Source organism: Zootermopsis nevadensis, unplaced genomic scaffold, assembly GCF_977971745.1.
Source record: "Zootermopsis nevadensis isolate Lab colony 2312 unplaced genomic scaffold, Znev_1.0 Znev_ptg000030l, whole genome shotgun sequence".
Classification (NCBI taxonomy): Eukaryota; Metazoa; Arthropoda; class Insecta; order Blattodea; family Termopsidae; genus Zootermopsis; species Zootermopsis nevadensis.
In genome coordinates, this window is record NW_028259162.1 from 7,579,500 (window position 1) to 7,593,500 (window position 14,001).

Sequence of the window (14,001 nt, forward strand, 5' to 3'; positions counted from 1 at the left end):
CCTAGCAGGGGCAAAGGAATTTTCTTGTTGTCTTTGGAGCCCACCCAGTCTCTAGTCAGTTGGGTATCAGATTCTTTTCCTCTGGGGTAAAGTAGCTTGGGCATTTGTAACTTAATACTTTCATTTCGATATCGTATGATAATATTCAGAGTGCAAATTAACAAATAATAGGGTGAAACATCTTTCCCAACTAAAGGGTCGAGTTCTCTTAATCCACCACTATTCTGTAAGTGGTCTCTCATGTGAAGGGAATGAAGTGGATTGCGGGTGTTCGAGAGCAGGGTGCTGAGAATATTGGTCTTAAAAGGGAGGAAGTAACAGGAAATTGAATCAAATGGTATATTGGAGAACATCACGATTTGCACTCATCACCAAATATTATCAGAGTGATACAATCAAAGAGAGAGAGATATGGACAGGAAATGTACGTATGAGAGAGAAGTGAAATGCGTACGCTTTAGATGATGCTGACCTTTATGAGCTCTGTGGGTTTTATTTCAGGCGCTTCGATAATGATAAAGTTAAAGTATACTTTACTCACGTCTTCATTCTTTATACAGTTTTGTAGAATAACAGATTTTTACAGACGGCGAAACAAAACGGTATTCCGTAAGCATTGAATGCAGAGGGGCCAAATCAGTCTTTGTCTATTCCAACATTCAGTAAGTTATCTCCATTATTAGTAACAGTACTATAAGTAGTCTATAGTAAGTTCGAGTCAGGTCACATCCCAAATATTTTCCTAGGTTCAATTTTCGTGTTTTACATAAACTTGCTTAGAAGACTCCATGAACGACCCTGGATTTTGTATTTCGAATAAGTTAAACTGATTCCTTTCTGACCTCATCTCCGCGCCTCAGTAGACCCAAATGATTGATGAGTTAAAAAATAACAATATTAAAAATTCCAATGTTATGGATTTAGTAGGCAACAAACCAAATAAATGTTGCAGCCAACGTGAATTTAGATATATAGCTTGTAGTCGACACGTGATTCGTTTTAATCTACCGTCCCAAGAAATAAAAACACGCACAGGTACAGTAGTTGTAAAATATATAAGCAGACAATAACTTGTTATAAGAGGCAGTGGTGTATTGTGACCGCCCAATGTAATGACGTCACAGCTGACCTCATTGTCCGTCGCGTAAGGATGCGGGAGATCACATCGCAGCTCACAGATAAAGACGCGACCCGCTTCAAACAGCAGTAGAGCTCTGCCTGCATCTATGTAGAACTGTTGGTCTTTAGAATGTTGCAGCGTTTTAGTCTCGTCATATTGGCACTAGCCGTCGGTACATCTGTCAAGGCCGGTAAGTACGCATACAACTGTTGTCGGAAAGCTGTTCTGCGTAAACTTGGGTCTACTTCTCGGAAATGACTGTGTTCCCGATGTTCTCAAGAAATGTACAGTGTTGTACGAAACATTTTCATTCTGAGAAAATATACTTTACGTTTGATGCTGTATTTAGGAACGGTGCGAGGGTAGGGTGTTACAGACAGAACCGTCACTTCCCCCAGAACACCTGGGATAAAAAAAAAGTTTTCTGACTAAATTCTGGAATAAGACGAAAACGTGTGTGTCTAAAGTCTGGGATGGAACAAAAAAAATGTAGCCCAGAGGAAATACATTACCCTATTCTAGAAAAGAAAGGCCAGTGAATATTGTACCAGTCAGTAACTTACGCTAGTCTGTGCAACATATTGATTTTCGTTAAATTTAGGTACTAAGTATCATAGGTTCATCTCGGAACTTGTGTTAAAGCAGATTGAAATAGGGTTAATCTACTAGACCAACGAATGCTGTCATTAGTCCGTTTAAATATTTGCGAGTCCTGGAAAACCAGTGAGCCATTTCTGTTTATAAAATAGTGATGCTGTGCATGTGTACTCGTATTTGTTTTATAGTAACACGTTCGCATGCTATCAACGAACGTAGAAAATGTAGACATTACAGTTACTGTCCGTCAGAATGCCCTTTAACGTTTGACTCTCAACCACAGTGGTAACTTACATGTGTCATTTACTATAACATTCATAAGTCTACATTTTGTTCACAGTATATTTATGAGTTTCATGGTTTTCAGAATAAACAGTGATTATTTCTCTAAACAGCATTAAAATGGCGATGTATTGTAATGGTGAAGCGTTTTCTTTCAAGGTAGGGACTGAATTTGTAAACACTTTGCACGAGTTTCGTGCTTCAAAGGGTTGGTGGTGCAATGAGGCTTATGTGTACGAAGCTCATGATTTTCGATCTTAAAAGCCAGCCAAGAGCCACTGAACTACGAGATTGGTTCTTAAGTATCTTTAACAGATGTTATAACCTCTGTGCCAAAATATCGATAATTTCTGGATATTATTTTTTCAATAACCATCGTAAACATGTGATACGGTATACTCTAAGCAACACTAACATCAAGATTTGTATAGTGTTGGTGTCCTGAGAAATTTCGCTATCACGGTAACAGAATTTCTATCAATGTGATATAGGAAATTCGCCCTTTCTCGGGTGAATGATGTTCCAGCTGAGGAAAATGTCCCGATTGATCGGACCTATCAGGAAAGGTGATAGATGAGCGCTGGTGCAATGATGATTGGCAGGGGAATCTCAGATATTAAAAAAAAAAAAAAAAAAAAAAAACGTCGTAATGCCGCTTGGGAATGATGTTGGTTTCTGACCGTCCCTGCGTTCATAACTCTGTTCACGTATCGACTCTACTACTGTTAAATGAGCAACTTTTTATAAAAAGAGATAAGGGTTTTAAAGCTTACCTGGAGAAACAGTGAATATGACCCCCCCCCCCCCCTCAGTATTCGAAGCCATATAATTCGGAGAAATTAAAATATAAAGGAATCATCTTCATACACTTAATGAAACATTCGTACAAAAATCGTCGTGTACATTTTTTTTTATCGTAATGAGTCAAAGACTTAAAAACTGATTCCATCTTACAGAACCGTTCTTGAATAGATTATACCGAGCTCGTCGAGAAATTTTCTTGTCGAACAAAAGTCAGAGGCTTCGCAAATTTTACACCATTCAATCTTAAACCCAAACCAAATCAGTCCAGATCATTATCCTTCCACTTACTTATAGGCCACTTCACAGTAGTTCTTCAACCAACATTTTGTATTCATTTCTTGTTTTGTTTCACCCATGCAATATACAATACTAGTGCCCAATGAAATTAAATTCCATGCTGAAATGTTATTAAATCTGAGAAAGCAGTGGGGGTTATCGCAGCATGATCAGTATTATGTTGCCTACAGCCTTTGAAGCGGAACTGTATTAATTGATATCCTACTGAGTACGGTGAAGCATATTCATTGCAGCTCGAGAAACTCTTGGTATGTTGTATGCAACCTTGTCATCGTCACATAACAGTATAGCTCCTGGGTCTGGTTCAAATAATAGCATTTAAACTTTACGGGCTTCCTCAGGTCATTATTTTTTTTTTCAAAGAAAATTGTATTCGTAGTTGCGCCCATCTTTTACTTATAATACAGTAGGGCTCCTGAAACAGGTTCCACCGACTTGATTTTCTCGGGGATTTTCGCCAAAATAACCGTAGGTTTTCGTTATAAAAAATTTATTCAAGGATTTCTGGCATTTATGCATAAAAAACAAATATTAATGATGCGATGGTCAGGGCAGATTTTAAATAGATCGGGCTTACGTGGAGGGCTTTGGTTAATTCGGTGATGAACCTTCGGCTTCGGTAAGCCATCTAGTTAGTTACGTGGAGTGGGGTAACGTGTGAAAATAAACTTCAGTCCTGGGGTGGGTCGGACCAAATGTTCCCTGGAGCCAGGTGAAATTTTAAAATTCGGCCCGTGGAGTCCTGTGCCTACCAGCGCACAGAGGAACAAGGCATCACCTTCACAACTAACGATGTAGGTTTGTCAAGAAATTGTGCCATGGCTACATTAACCTTGGATAGAAACAGCGTACAGGCGAACTTTCATGTATTAGAACCCACATCCGCCAATATAAACAATGCTTTAGAAAGTGATTATATTTATTTTTGTTTATCATAGTCACTGATAACTACTATTATGAATAAACTTTTCACCAAATGCTCGAGTGTTCTCGTTAGGAGCTGAATATAGACAACCACCGTTAACTTCAGTACGTGTGTCCGTGTAATTGTCTTTTAACACCACATGTCTCTTAGGGCTGTACTTTGTTTTAAATTTCAGAACAGTGTAATTTTGCGTGTTGTGTATGGGTATGAAAAACATGGTCTCTGACGTTAATGGAAGAAGACAGTCTGAAGGTGTGTGAGAAAGTGTGCTTAGGACAATGTTAGGACCTAGAAGGGATGAAGTGACAAGAGCCCGGCGAAAATAGCTCCTTAGTTTGTCCTCTTTCTAAATATTGATGACGCTGTTGAGTCAGAAAATCGAACATGTCTGAAGTGTGCATCTACATGAACAGCAGGAAGTTGCCATATCTGTGATTGACCTTTGAAGCCAAAGCTCATCTGAATGTTATTTGTGAATTTGATCCGTACCGCAATGAAAACGCTACACTTCTCCATTGTTAAGATCTTTTTTGTTAATGTTTAAGGAGATAATCGCACTGTACTCCAAGACTCAAAACCAATAAATATATTTTGCGGTCAAACTGCAGTCTTCGTCGATTATTAAAGCTGGTGGTGCACATAGTTACCAGTTGGCTTTTACGGGATAAAATATCCGTTTATGAAACTGTTAAGAACGTTCCCTCACTTGGCTGTTTATCGCCCAAGAGTGCAGGTCATGCCCTTACAGAATATGATTTGCATATCATTTTACTTTCATCGTTGCTTACTTAACCCAGTGACCTGTATCGTCTACTTATACACTCATTGGCGTATCAGTGTGACGTCTCAAATAGTTATTTTTCCTTATAGGCACAAAATCATAATTATGATGGAATGAAACAGATCTTACGCGTTCTCAGTAGTATAATTAGCATTCTTTAAATCTTTAGTTGCTTGTTGGACGGACAGCATTTTGAGACATTAATAAATTATGGAATGTATTTCAAATAACGAAGTAGTCTCATCGGGTGGTCAACGTGCGAGAAGGTAGGTAGTTTCCATCGAACATACCAACCCCTAATGAAGCAGACAGAAACAGTCTCCGAAATTTTGGAATGTAAGTGACATTTCAGGCTCTCACGGTGGCGAGTAGACGAAGATGCCTTCTGGGTTGCTGCGCCGTGCAGTCTCGTAGAAATTAACGACGTTTCAGAGGCGATCACTGCTTCCTCTGATGACAGGCAGTAAACACCTCTGAAACGTTAATCAATTCCTGCGAGACTACATGGCGCAGTAACCCACCAGGCAGTCATCTTCGTTGGAAACTATCTCCATTTTTCATGCCCGATCGCCAGAGATAGCCTCGTTGTACCCAGTTGCCGTGAAAGCTCCAAATGGTATGTAGTTCAAGTATCTGACAAGATTTGCGAACTCTGTACTTATCTACCACATGCCAGTGAAAATTCTCCCAAAAGCAGCATTCTGCTTATAGTACAACTTATGGTGTGATCTAGTCAGTGACCGAATGTGTGCTTGAGTAGTTAGCCCTCCTTTTTCATGTTTTATTTATTTGTGGTTTATTTAACAATACTTGAAGTTTCTCAGTCTATATGTTAGGAAGCTGTGGTTACCTAATTTAAGGCACTATCCCGATATTTTCCTGAAGAGACTGAGGAAAACCAACAAAAATCTCAGTCAGGGTATCCAGTCTCTTGCTAAAAATTTAACCCGGAACCTCCCGAATATGAAGCAGGGGTGCAAACCACCTGGCCACAATGTTTTATTTATTCGTAATATATTAATGAGGCACAGGACAATTTTGTCTTACCATCTTCTTCGGGGTATTCTTGCAGAACCACCTCAACATTCTATTCTCCTGAAGGCAGATTTCATTGATATGTTGAGTTACTGAATTGTGGCTTCTTTCTTTTGTCTGTATTGCCATATTCATAGGCTACTTACTGTGTAGGTGATACATTATGTTCTCTTGGTGGTGAGCATGAATATGACTGTCTTCTTCATAGTATATAGTTATTTTTCTTGTTTTTCTTGAAGTGTTGAACTTGTTACAGATGAATGCAGTCCAGAACAGTGTGTAATAACAAAACATTACAATGAGTTAGGATGTACACCAGTATTTGAAGAAGGTTCTTGCTGCCCCAACAGATTTGACTGCAGTAAGTAAACAATCAGAAGTTTGTGTATGCAGAGACCCCCATTTTACACCCTAAGATGATAAACCTCTTAAAATTTACTGAAGCACTATGTTTATATTTTTATGCTAAAAATATGAAGCCACATACATCATTTTATTATATCTGTATACAAATATGCTCTGGACCATAACTGTATGGCTTCTGATTTCCTGTTTTATCAATACCTGAATGATATGACTGAATTTCTCAAGATAGGAAACTGAAAATATTCAGAGTACAAAGTATATTGATTAATCTGAATATCTCATAAGCAAACATCATCAGGAATTTCTTTCAGTCTTCTGTTATTTCTAAAATCAAATATTTATAAATATTATGCCAGCACCTGTCTGAAGTAAGAGCAGAAATCTCTAACAAATCCACAAATTTAACCATTTTTCTCATACTACTCGTATGTGCAATGCCATGTAATGTAACACAGTTAATACTGAACACAACCTATCATACATTTTTTAAGTTCATGTGGTTTTCAACAAGATGATCTAATAGAACCCTAACTCAGACAAGTTCATAATATATCAATATATCACTTGCACTGACCAGAGCTATTTTTCTGCTGGTACGTTGTCCTAGTACATATCTCTTGTTTATAAAACACAAAAATAAAAAATAGTTTCTAAAGAAAAGATACAGCCAAGATGTAACTGTGATGGTGACATTCGCATGTCAAATTCAGTTCATCCTTTATTAATATTTTAAAGCTTTAATTGTTTCAAAGAAACTAAAAATATATGATCCTCTTACCCTTATCAAATCTGAATATCCCCTAACATTAATAATTAGTAGATAATTACTGTAGTAAATTTATACCAATTCAGTGACATAAACCGTAATGTAGAATATTGTGTGTCATCTGCACAACTGTCATATTTTAATCTTAGTCATTAATCAAAATAAAAGTCTCACAGTTTGAAAACTTTCAGGCTCACTATTTGGCCGAGATTCTCGAAAGTGTTATTATAAAGGAGTAGCATATGATGTACACACTGAACTGCATCCAGATGCAACAAACCGTTGCACAGTGGGTTGTCGATGCAATGATCAAGGTAGCCGGTGAGTGAAACATGCAACCTCAAATTAATTTTAATGAAGTTCTCAGGGGAACATGTGGATGTATGAAGGATGAAGAGAGTTGTGCTTATCATCTAATATTGCCAGGGTTATTAATCCAGAAGGTTGGATGGAAAAGAAGTTTATGCAAAATTTTGGTTGAAAACTTGAATATGAAGGGACCACTTGGTTCGTCTAAGCACAGATGGGAGGATATTGTTAGAATATAGCTTACAGAAATATTAACTGGATAGAAGAATTAGTGTGCTTTCATGAACATAGCGAAGAACATTTAAATATCATAAAAGAAGGGAATTTGTTAATTAGTAACATACAAACTGTCAGCTTCTCAAAGAAGGTATACTTCCTTTCATATCCTTTCCAGTTCATTACTCACTGTCATCCTCTTATCTGATGCTGTATATATAGTCCAGATACTGAAAGCATTGTTAAATGGAAAAAAACAGGCAAACGTTATTCTAGAGATCTGTAACTTTGTCTGTTGAATGAAGAAAGTGTTGAAAATTAACATGCATATGTATTAGATTTCAGTTATATTTATTGAGCCCTTTCTTGTTGCAGATCACAGTTGACATGTGTGAATATTGAATGCCCTGAGCTGTTCCAAGGACCTCTGTTTAATTCTGATTGTTTCCATCAGTACACATTGGACCGTTGCTGTTCCACAAACACCTATTGTAGTGAGTTTATGTGTAAATTTTCTTTCTGTAAGATGTAGCAACTATGCAAGAATATTTTATGTAACAGGGGTACCCCAAGAACAAATAAAATTATATATCAGCATTCTTGTAGCCTGTTTAGCATACCATATCTTCCTCATTAATTTTATTTTAAGAAACATGTACATTTTATAAACTTTCACACACAAAATCAGACTACTGTAATACTTTTCATCAAAATATCTACCAAATTATGTTAAATCTGAAATGAAGAGATTTCATTAAAATACACATATTTTATAATTTCAGGACCAAACAACACTGAAAATCTTCAGATTCCCCCACTGCATGAATGTCAGTATGGTGGCACAACATACAGGGAAGGTCAAATGATCTATCCAGAAGATGCACCTTGTAAGCAGTGTATCTGTCAGAGGGGATTTAATGGTAAATGTTAAAAGCGTGGATAATGCAATTAATTCTAACGTTATACTATTCAGACAAGCATATTGATGTGTTTGCTTGAAACATCCAAGTTTCTCCCATTTTTAGTTTTGCAGAATATGGGCATTTAAGAAAGTATGCAGTTAGCATGACCTTCAGTGACATAACTAACCAAGTTTAAAACCTCTTGATTCAAGTTATTTCTGTGGCACATTACAAACACATGAGAAATGTGTTAATTTGAATATTGGTTAAATATGTGTGAAGTGACAAATCGGTCTTGTATTGAACTCACTAGTACACAAGTGAACTACCACTGTTTGTCTTACAATTTATGTTTGTTTAATGTTTCTACTATACACCATTAGTACAGATTTAAAACCGCACAAACTATGAGCAGACATGCTGTACTTTCAGAAATCAGTAAACAATTTTAGTTGAACCACAGTAAGAATGACCAATGGAATGAACATATGTAATTAGTATTGCATCGTTATTGAAATATTCAAATCTGTCATAAAATTAAAAGTATTAGCCATTTAAAAGACATGTGGTTAAAGAAATCAAACTTTGTATATCATCAGAAACATTGGCTGGACCATGGTGCCAAGAAATATCTTGTGGAATTGAGCTACATTACAGCAGACGAATCAGTGATGGCTGTGTTCCAGTCTATTATGGTCGTACAGGCTGTTGTCCCATTGACTGGCGGTGCCGTAAGTAGAGTGCTGTTCTTAATGCTGCTTGTTTTGGGGTAAGACACTGGACATTCATCATGAGGGTTTTTGGTTTCATCCCTGGTCAGATGTGTATTTTCTGCTCCCATGCTGAAGCCTTCACATATACCAGAGATAAAACTTTGCAAAAGTGAAGTATTCCAGGCTCTTGGTTATGATCATGTGGTAATCTGTAGGTCCCCTGTGCTGGCCGTCATCCTGTCTCTGGGAGTAACAGAATCAATGCTATAGGTGGCTCCACCTCAGAAATGGTTTATACACTTCTCTATGGTTAGCAGGCTAGGGTTAGCCATCATAGATCATTTCTGGGGACATTAGATACTGAAATAATAACAAGCCATAACTATTAATACTATAGTGTTTAACCTACAAAGAACAGTGGCAATATAATAGCAAATAGCAGTTATCAGTAACAGGAGTTCAAATTCTCTTGACCTTCAGTAGTGTTTGGTGTGTTTAAAAAAATTATATTTTGAAATATGTTTGAGGTAAAAATTCTGAATCATGTAGTTACATGATCCTACATACATCAATTCACCAGTGTCAATAGTTGCTACTCTAATTGACTCGGGAAAGAAAAGTGTCTGTATACAATACAAAAGAAAACCAGATTTGAAGAGATGGTAAATCTTGAATGAATAAATGAATGACCCTAGTATCATGACCATCTTTGATTTATTGTGCAACCCCTTTAGAATGATATTGATTTGTTTCTTGTCATTCTGTAATGCTTGTATAAATATAAAGTTGGATGTTGGGAAGACTACTGACTATGAAACAGGTAACATCACAGAAAATGTAATCATGACTTATAAGTATCATCTCAGTATACATAATGAGACCAAATATAATTAATCGGCAAATCCGATCAAAAATTTTTCCACATGACTTTGGAATGTCAGATGCTCTGTAATATGAGTTGTTACACGGAGTGAGGAGGCTTGTACAAAAGGTACAGAATGAGGAAGATGTTATCTATCACATTCAGATGTGTTGCTTCTATTGAGCACATAATGTGTTTACGAATAAAGGGCCTTCTTTTACCATGATTGTATTTTATTTTAACAGCGGATGCCAGTGACTCTATAGTTGCTAGTGTGAATATAACATCAAAAAATGCAGGTAAGTTCAGTCTCCTATACTTGTTGTAATTTATAATCGACAGTAGTAGTTCATACATTGTCTGTGAATAAAAAACTGAAATGGGAGCTGAAGTTCCACATCATTTTAATCACTTCCCTTCATATACAATTTTACCTTTATTGACCTTCTAAGCATTTGTATGTAACATCTTATTCTGTTATTTGTAAATTTTCTGTCTGTGATATTTACATATGACACTATTTTACTTCCCAAGTACTTAGAGCTCTCTACTTTTCTTTTATTTAATAATGTTACATTTTCTTTCTTAAGTTTTGTAATACAATGTGTAATATTATAAACTGAACCCAATATAAATGAAAATATTTTAAAGACCAACTATTGAATTCTTTTCATTTATATGTTATGTGTTTTAGAGCACAAATGCAAGTTTGGACAGTTGGAACTGAGAATTGGTGACAAGTTGTCTGGTATTTCCAACAGATGTGTGCATTGCAGCTGTGTAGTGCCACCATTAGTGTCATGTACACAGAAAACTCATACAGAATGTAGGGAGTGATCTACATGTATGCAATATGTCTTAACATTTTTGGTTATAATTCATTTCATAGATATCCACATATTTTCATTACTAGAATATTAATTTTAAAAAAAAGAAAACATTGTTTCAGAATTTGTAATTTATAGGTTATAAACACATTGCAGTAAGCAGCAATAATAGCAGAAACATGCTTTAATCAAATACAGAATTAATAGATAAGATAAAAGTTCACATAAAATCTGTTTGTAATAAATAATCCTCAAGTACAAAGAAGATATCACAAACACTATAAAGTGTATTATTTTGAATGGTATTACAACAAACTTAATAAAATAACAGGATTGAAATTTATTTTCTTTTGTAAGTAAAATACATGTTACATAGGTTGACTGTTACATAAACATTTGCACTGTAAGTCTACTGTCCCATATTTACAAATCCAAAACCTCTTTCCCAATTTATTTCTCAATGCAGCACATCCTCTCACTTGATCCATGGAATAATGTGGCCATCATTGTGGTCTTTTCCCTTTCATTTACCAAATGCAATACTGTTTTAGAACTGTGACTATACATAGCCAAGTAAAAAAAAAGTTGCTTCCCAAACAATAATAAAAATAAACACTTTGTATCATACTGTATCAGACATACTGTTAATAATTACTGATGAATATCACTGTTATTACTTCATATAATGTTATTGAAAATGTTAAAATCTTATCGGGAATTATTCTCTCAAGGTTAATTCCATTCATAGACAAACTTGTTGGATATCAGAATGAATTTTCAAATATTGTGTTTGTCAGATACTGAAGAAAAAATGGGAGTTTGATTTCAAGTCCACAGTTCATCACAACCCAGAAGACTAACAATGGCATTTTGACTGCCATGAGAACCTCAAAGCTTTCACAGTGGGAGAGTACATAACCTATTTACGTGATAATTATGCACGACTCCGTTTATTCTTATTGATATTAATGTTTGATGCATTCCTATTTAGAATGATGGTTTATCATCATTGCTTTCCAACTTTGCGTTTGAATACATCATTACAAAAATCCAAGAAATCAAGCAGGGATTGGAACTGATTGGGACACATCAGCTTTTGGTCTATGATGATGTTGATTTACTGGGCTATCTGATAACTTACAGATTTAAAAAATGTACTGAACTAGAATTTATATGGACAAGAAATGTAGTCTCCAACAGTGGGTGTGGGAAACAGATTGACAGTGTTTGAGAACAGGATGCTTTGGGGATTATTTGACCTGAGAAGGATTAATGGGAGGAATGAAAAATTGCATCACAAGGAGCTACATAATTGTACTGTTAACCAGATTATCAAATCAAGGAGGATTAGATGGGCAAGGCATATAGCTTGGATGGAAAAAGTAAAAACAATTTTGGCCATGGATGGGAAGATAACATTAAAACACACTAAGGAAATATGTTAGAAAGGTGTGGACTGTTTTCATGTGACTACGGGTAGGAGCCAGTGGCAAGCTTTTGTGAACACATAATAGGCAGGAAATTTCTTGATTAGCTGAGAGATTAACAGATACTCAATGACTTGCCCCATGGAACAGTTGGTTAGTCAGTATTTCAAACACCAGTATGTACTGTAGGACAGGGGTGGACAAACAAAATGTCTTCAGCCAAATGCCCGGGAGAATTCAAAAAGTATCTGCTTAGAGAAACTCATGAAAACTGTAGCTTAGCAAGTTTAATACTCTGGCCTACAAGAGCTTGGTATCAGTGTTGTGGCCTGTCATGTGCAAAAATACATGCCCATATTCTATGAAGCAAACAGTATGCAAAATATTATGCCAGCCACATTTTTACCTGAGGGAATGATTTTCATAACACAGAATTGCCTATCTCCAGAATGAGTCACGTCTAACAGGCTTTGATTAAACATTGAAGAATTTGAAAATTATGTGAAATGTAAGTTATTAATTCAGTAGAAACACATGACAATCATCTACGATCAAATATGTACTTGGCATGGTGAGAAGTTAATTCTTTTAAACAGAGAAAATGTTATAGCTGATAAAGTAAGCCTATCTTACAAGACCAGTATATTTTAGATTTGTAAACTTTCCTGTACTTACCTCCAATGATTATCATATTCTAGTATGCAAGAGTTCTGTATGTATATATATATATATATATATATATATATATATATATATATATATATATATATATATATCGCTCTCTCCAGTACTTCATGACATGGTGCTTAGGCAGTGGGGTAACTTTATCTTCCCTTGTACATTATCTTTGTTTTCATGTACCACTTTAAAAAAATTAATCTTTGATTTCTGTACTTTGGAATATGTTCATAGGCACAGAGAACACATCAGAATAGTCTTGGAAACTTTAAGATAAAGTATCAACTGCAGCTCTTGTTGGTTGTTGTAAATGTTACATAACATGAACATACCAGAATGAGATAGCCATAGGTCACATAAAATTTTGTTTCTCCGAAACCTAAGATATGACCTTTTTCCTTAAGTTATTGTTTCTTAAGAGGCATATTTTAATTTAGTCTGTCATATTAATGTAAAAACAGACCTTGTTCATATTGAAGTGAGTATTTATATTCTAGTTAAAAGCACTGAAGAGTCCTACAAGAATTTTTGGGTGCATTTACATCCCTGCTGAGTGCCTATTAGAATCACTCCTTCCATCTCTTTGGCCATAAGCATGGAACAGCTCCAGAAAGACTAATGGACTTTCATGAAACTTAATGTTGGAAAGTTTAATTAATCTGTTGATACATCCCATTCTTGGTTAAAATCAGACAATAATGGGAACAATGGGGACCTTGTATATGAAGACCGTACATTTCTGCTCATTGAAGTGAATAAGTTAGGATGTTGCACCATGTAATCTAATAGGTACTAACTGACAAATCAGAGATGACTACTTCCATCATCAGGTTGATAGCAATCTGAACTGTTGATCAGTACCTACCAGACTACACAGTGTGACATCCTAGAAGACAGCCATCTTCATGTTCATCTCTATGACAACCTGAAATCTCACATTTATTATAGTTACCTTGACTAAATGGCAAGAGGTCAAATTCTGGAAACTCTGCCATTTATGCTATGTGTACACTTCCTGACTTGTTATACATTTTACTACAATTTATACAACTGTATTTTAAGTACAAAATAATTAAAATATATTACAGTTTTTA

General features: G+C 35.7%; 1 protein-coding gene and 1 long non-coding RNA gene across 2 annotated transcripts; one reads left to right on the top strand and one right to left on the bottom strand.

Annotated features, from left to right (window-relative positions):
* Positions 1–1,151: 1,151 nt before the first annotated feature.
* On the top strand, positions 1,152–11,145 carry LOC110831095 (chordin-like protein 1). The gene is made up of 8 exons (XM_022066710.2): positions 1,152–1,310; positions 6,098–6,202; positions 7,165–7,294; positions 7,874–7,992; positions 8,281–8,418; positions 9,000–9,131; positions 10,221–10,274; positions 10,670–11,145. The coding sequence occupies exons 1-8, from the start codon at positions 1,250–1,252 to the stop codon at positions 10,810–10,812; spliced, it is 882 nt and encodes a 293-aa protein (XP_021922402.1). The 5' UTR covers positions 1,152–1,249; the 3' UTR covers positions 10,813–11,145.
* Positions 8,999–12,973, bottom strand: LOC147872124 (uncharacterized). Its single transcript, XR_015537848.1, has 2 exons — positions 12,905–12,973; positions 8,999–9,473 (listed from the first exon to the last, which is right to left on the bottom strand). It is a non-coding gene; the product is annotated as an uncharacterized LOC147872124 (long non-coding RNA).
* Between the last annotated feature and the right edge of the window lie 1,028 nt (positions 12,974–14,001).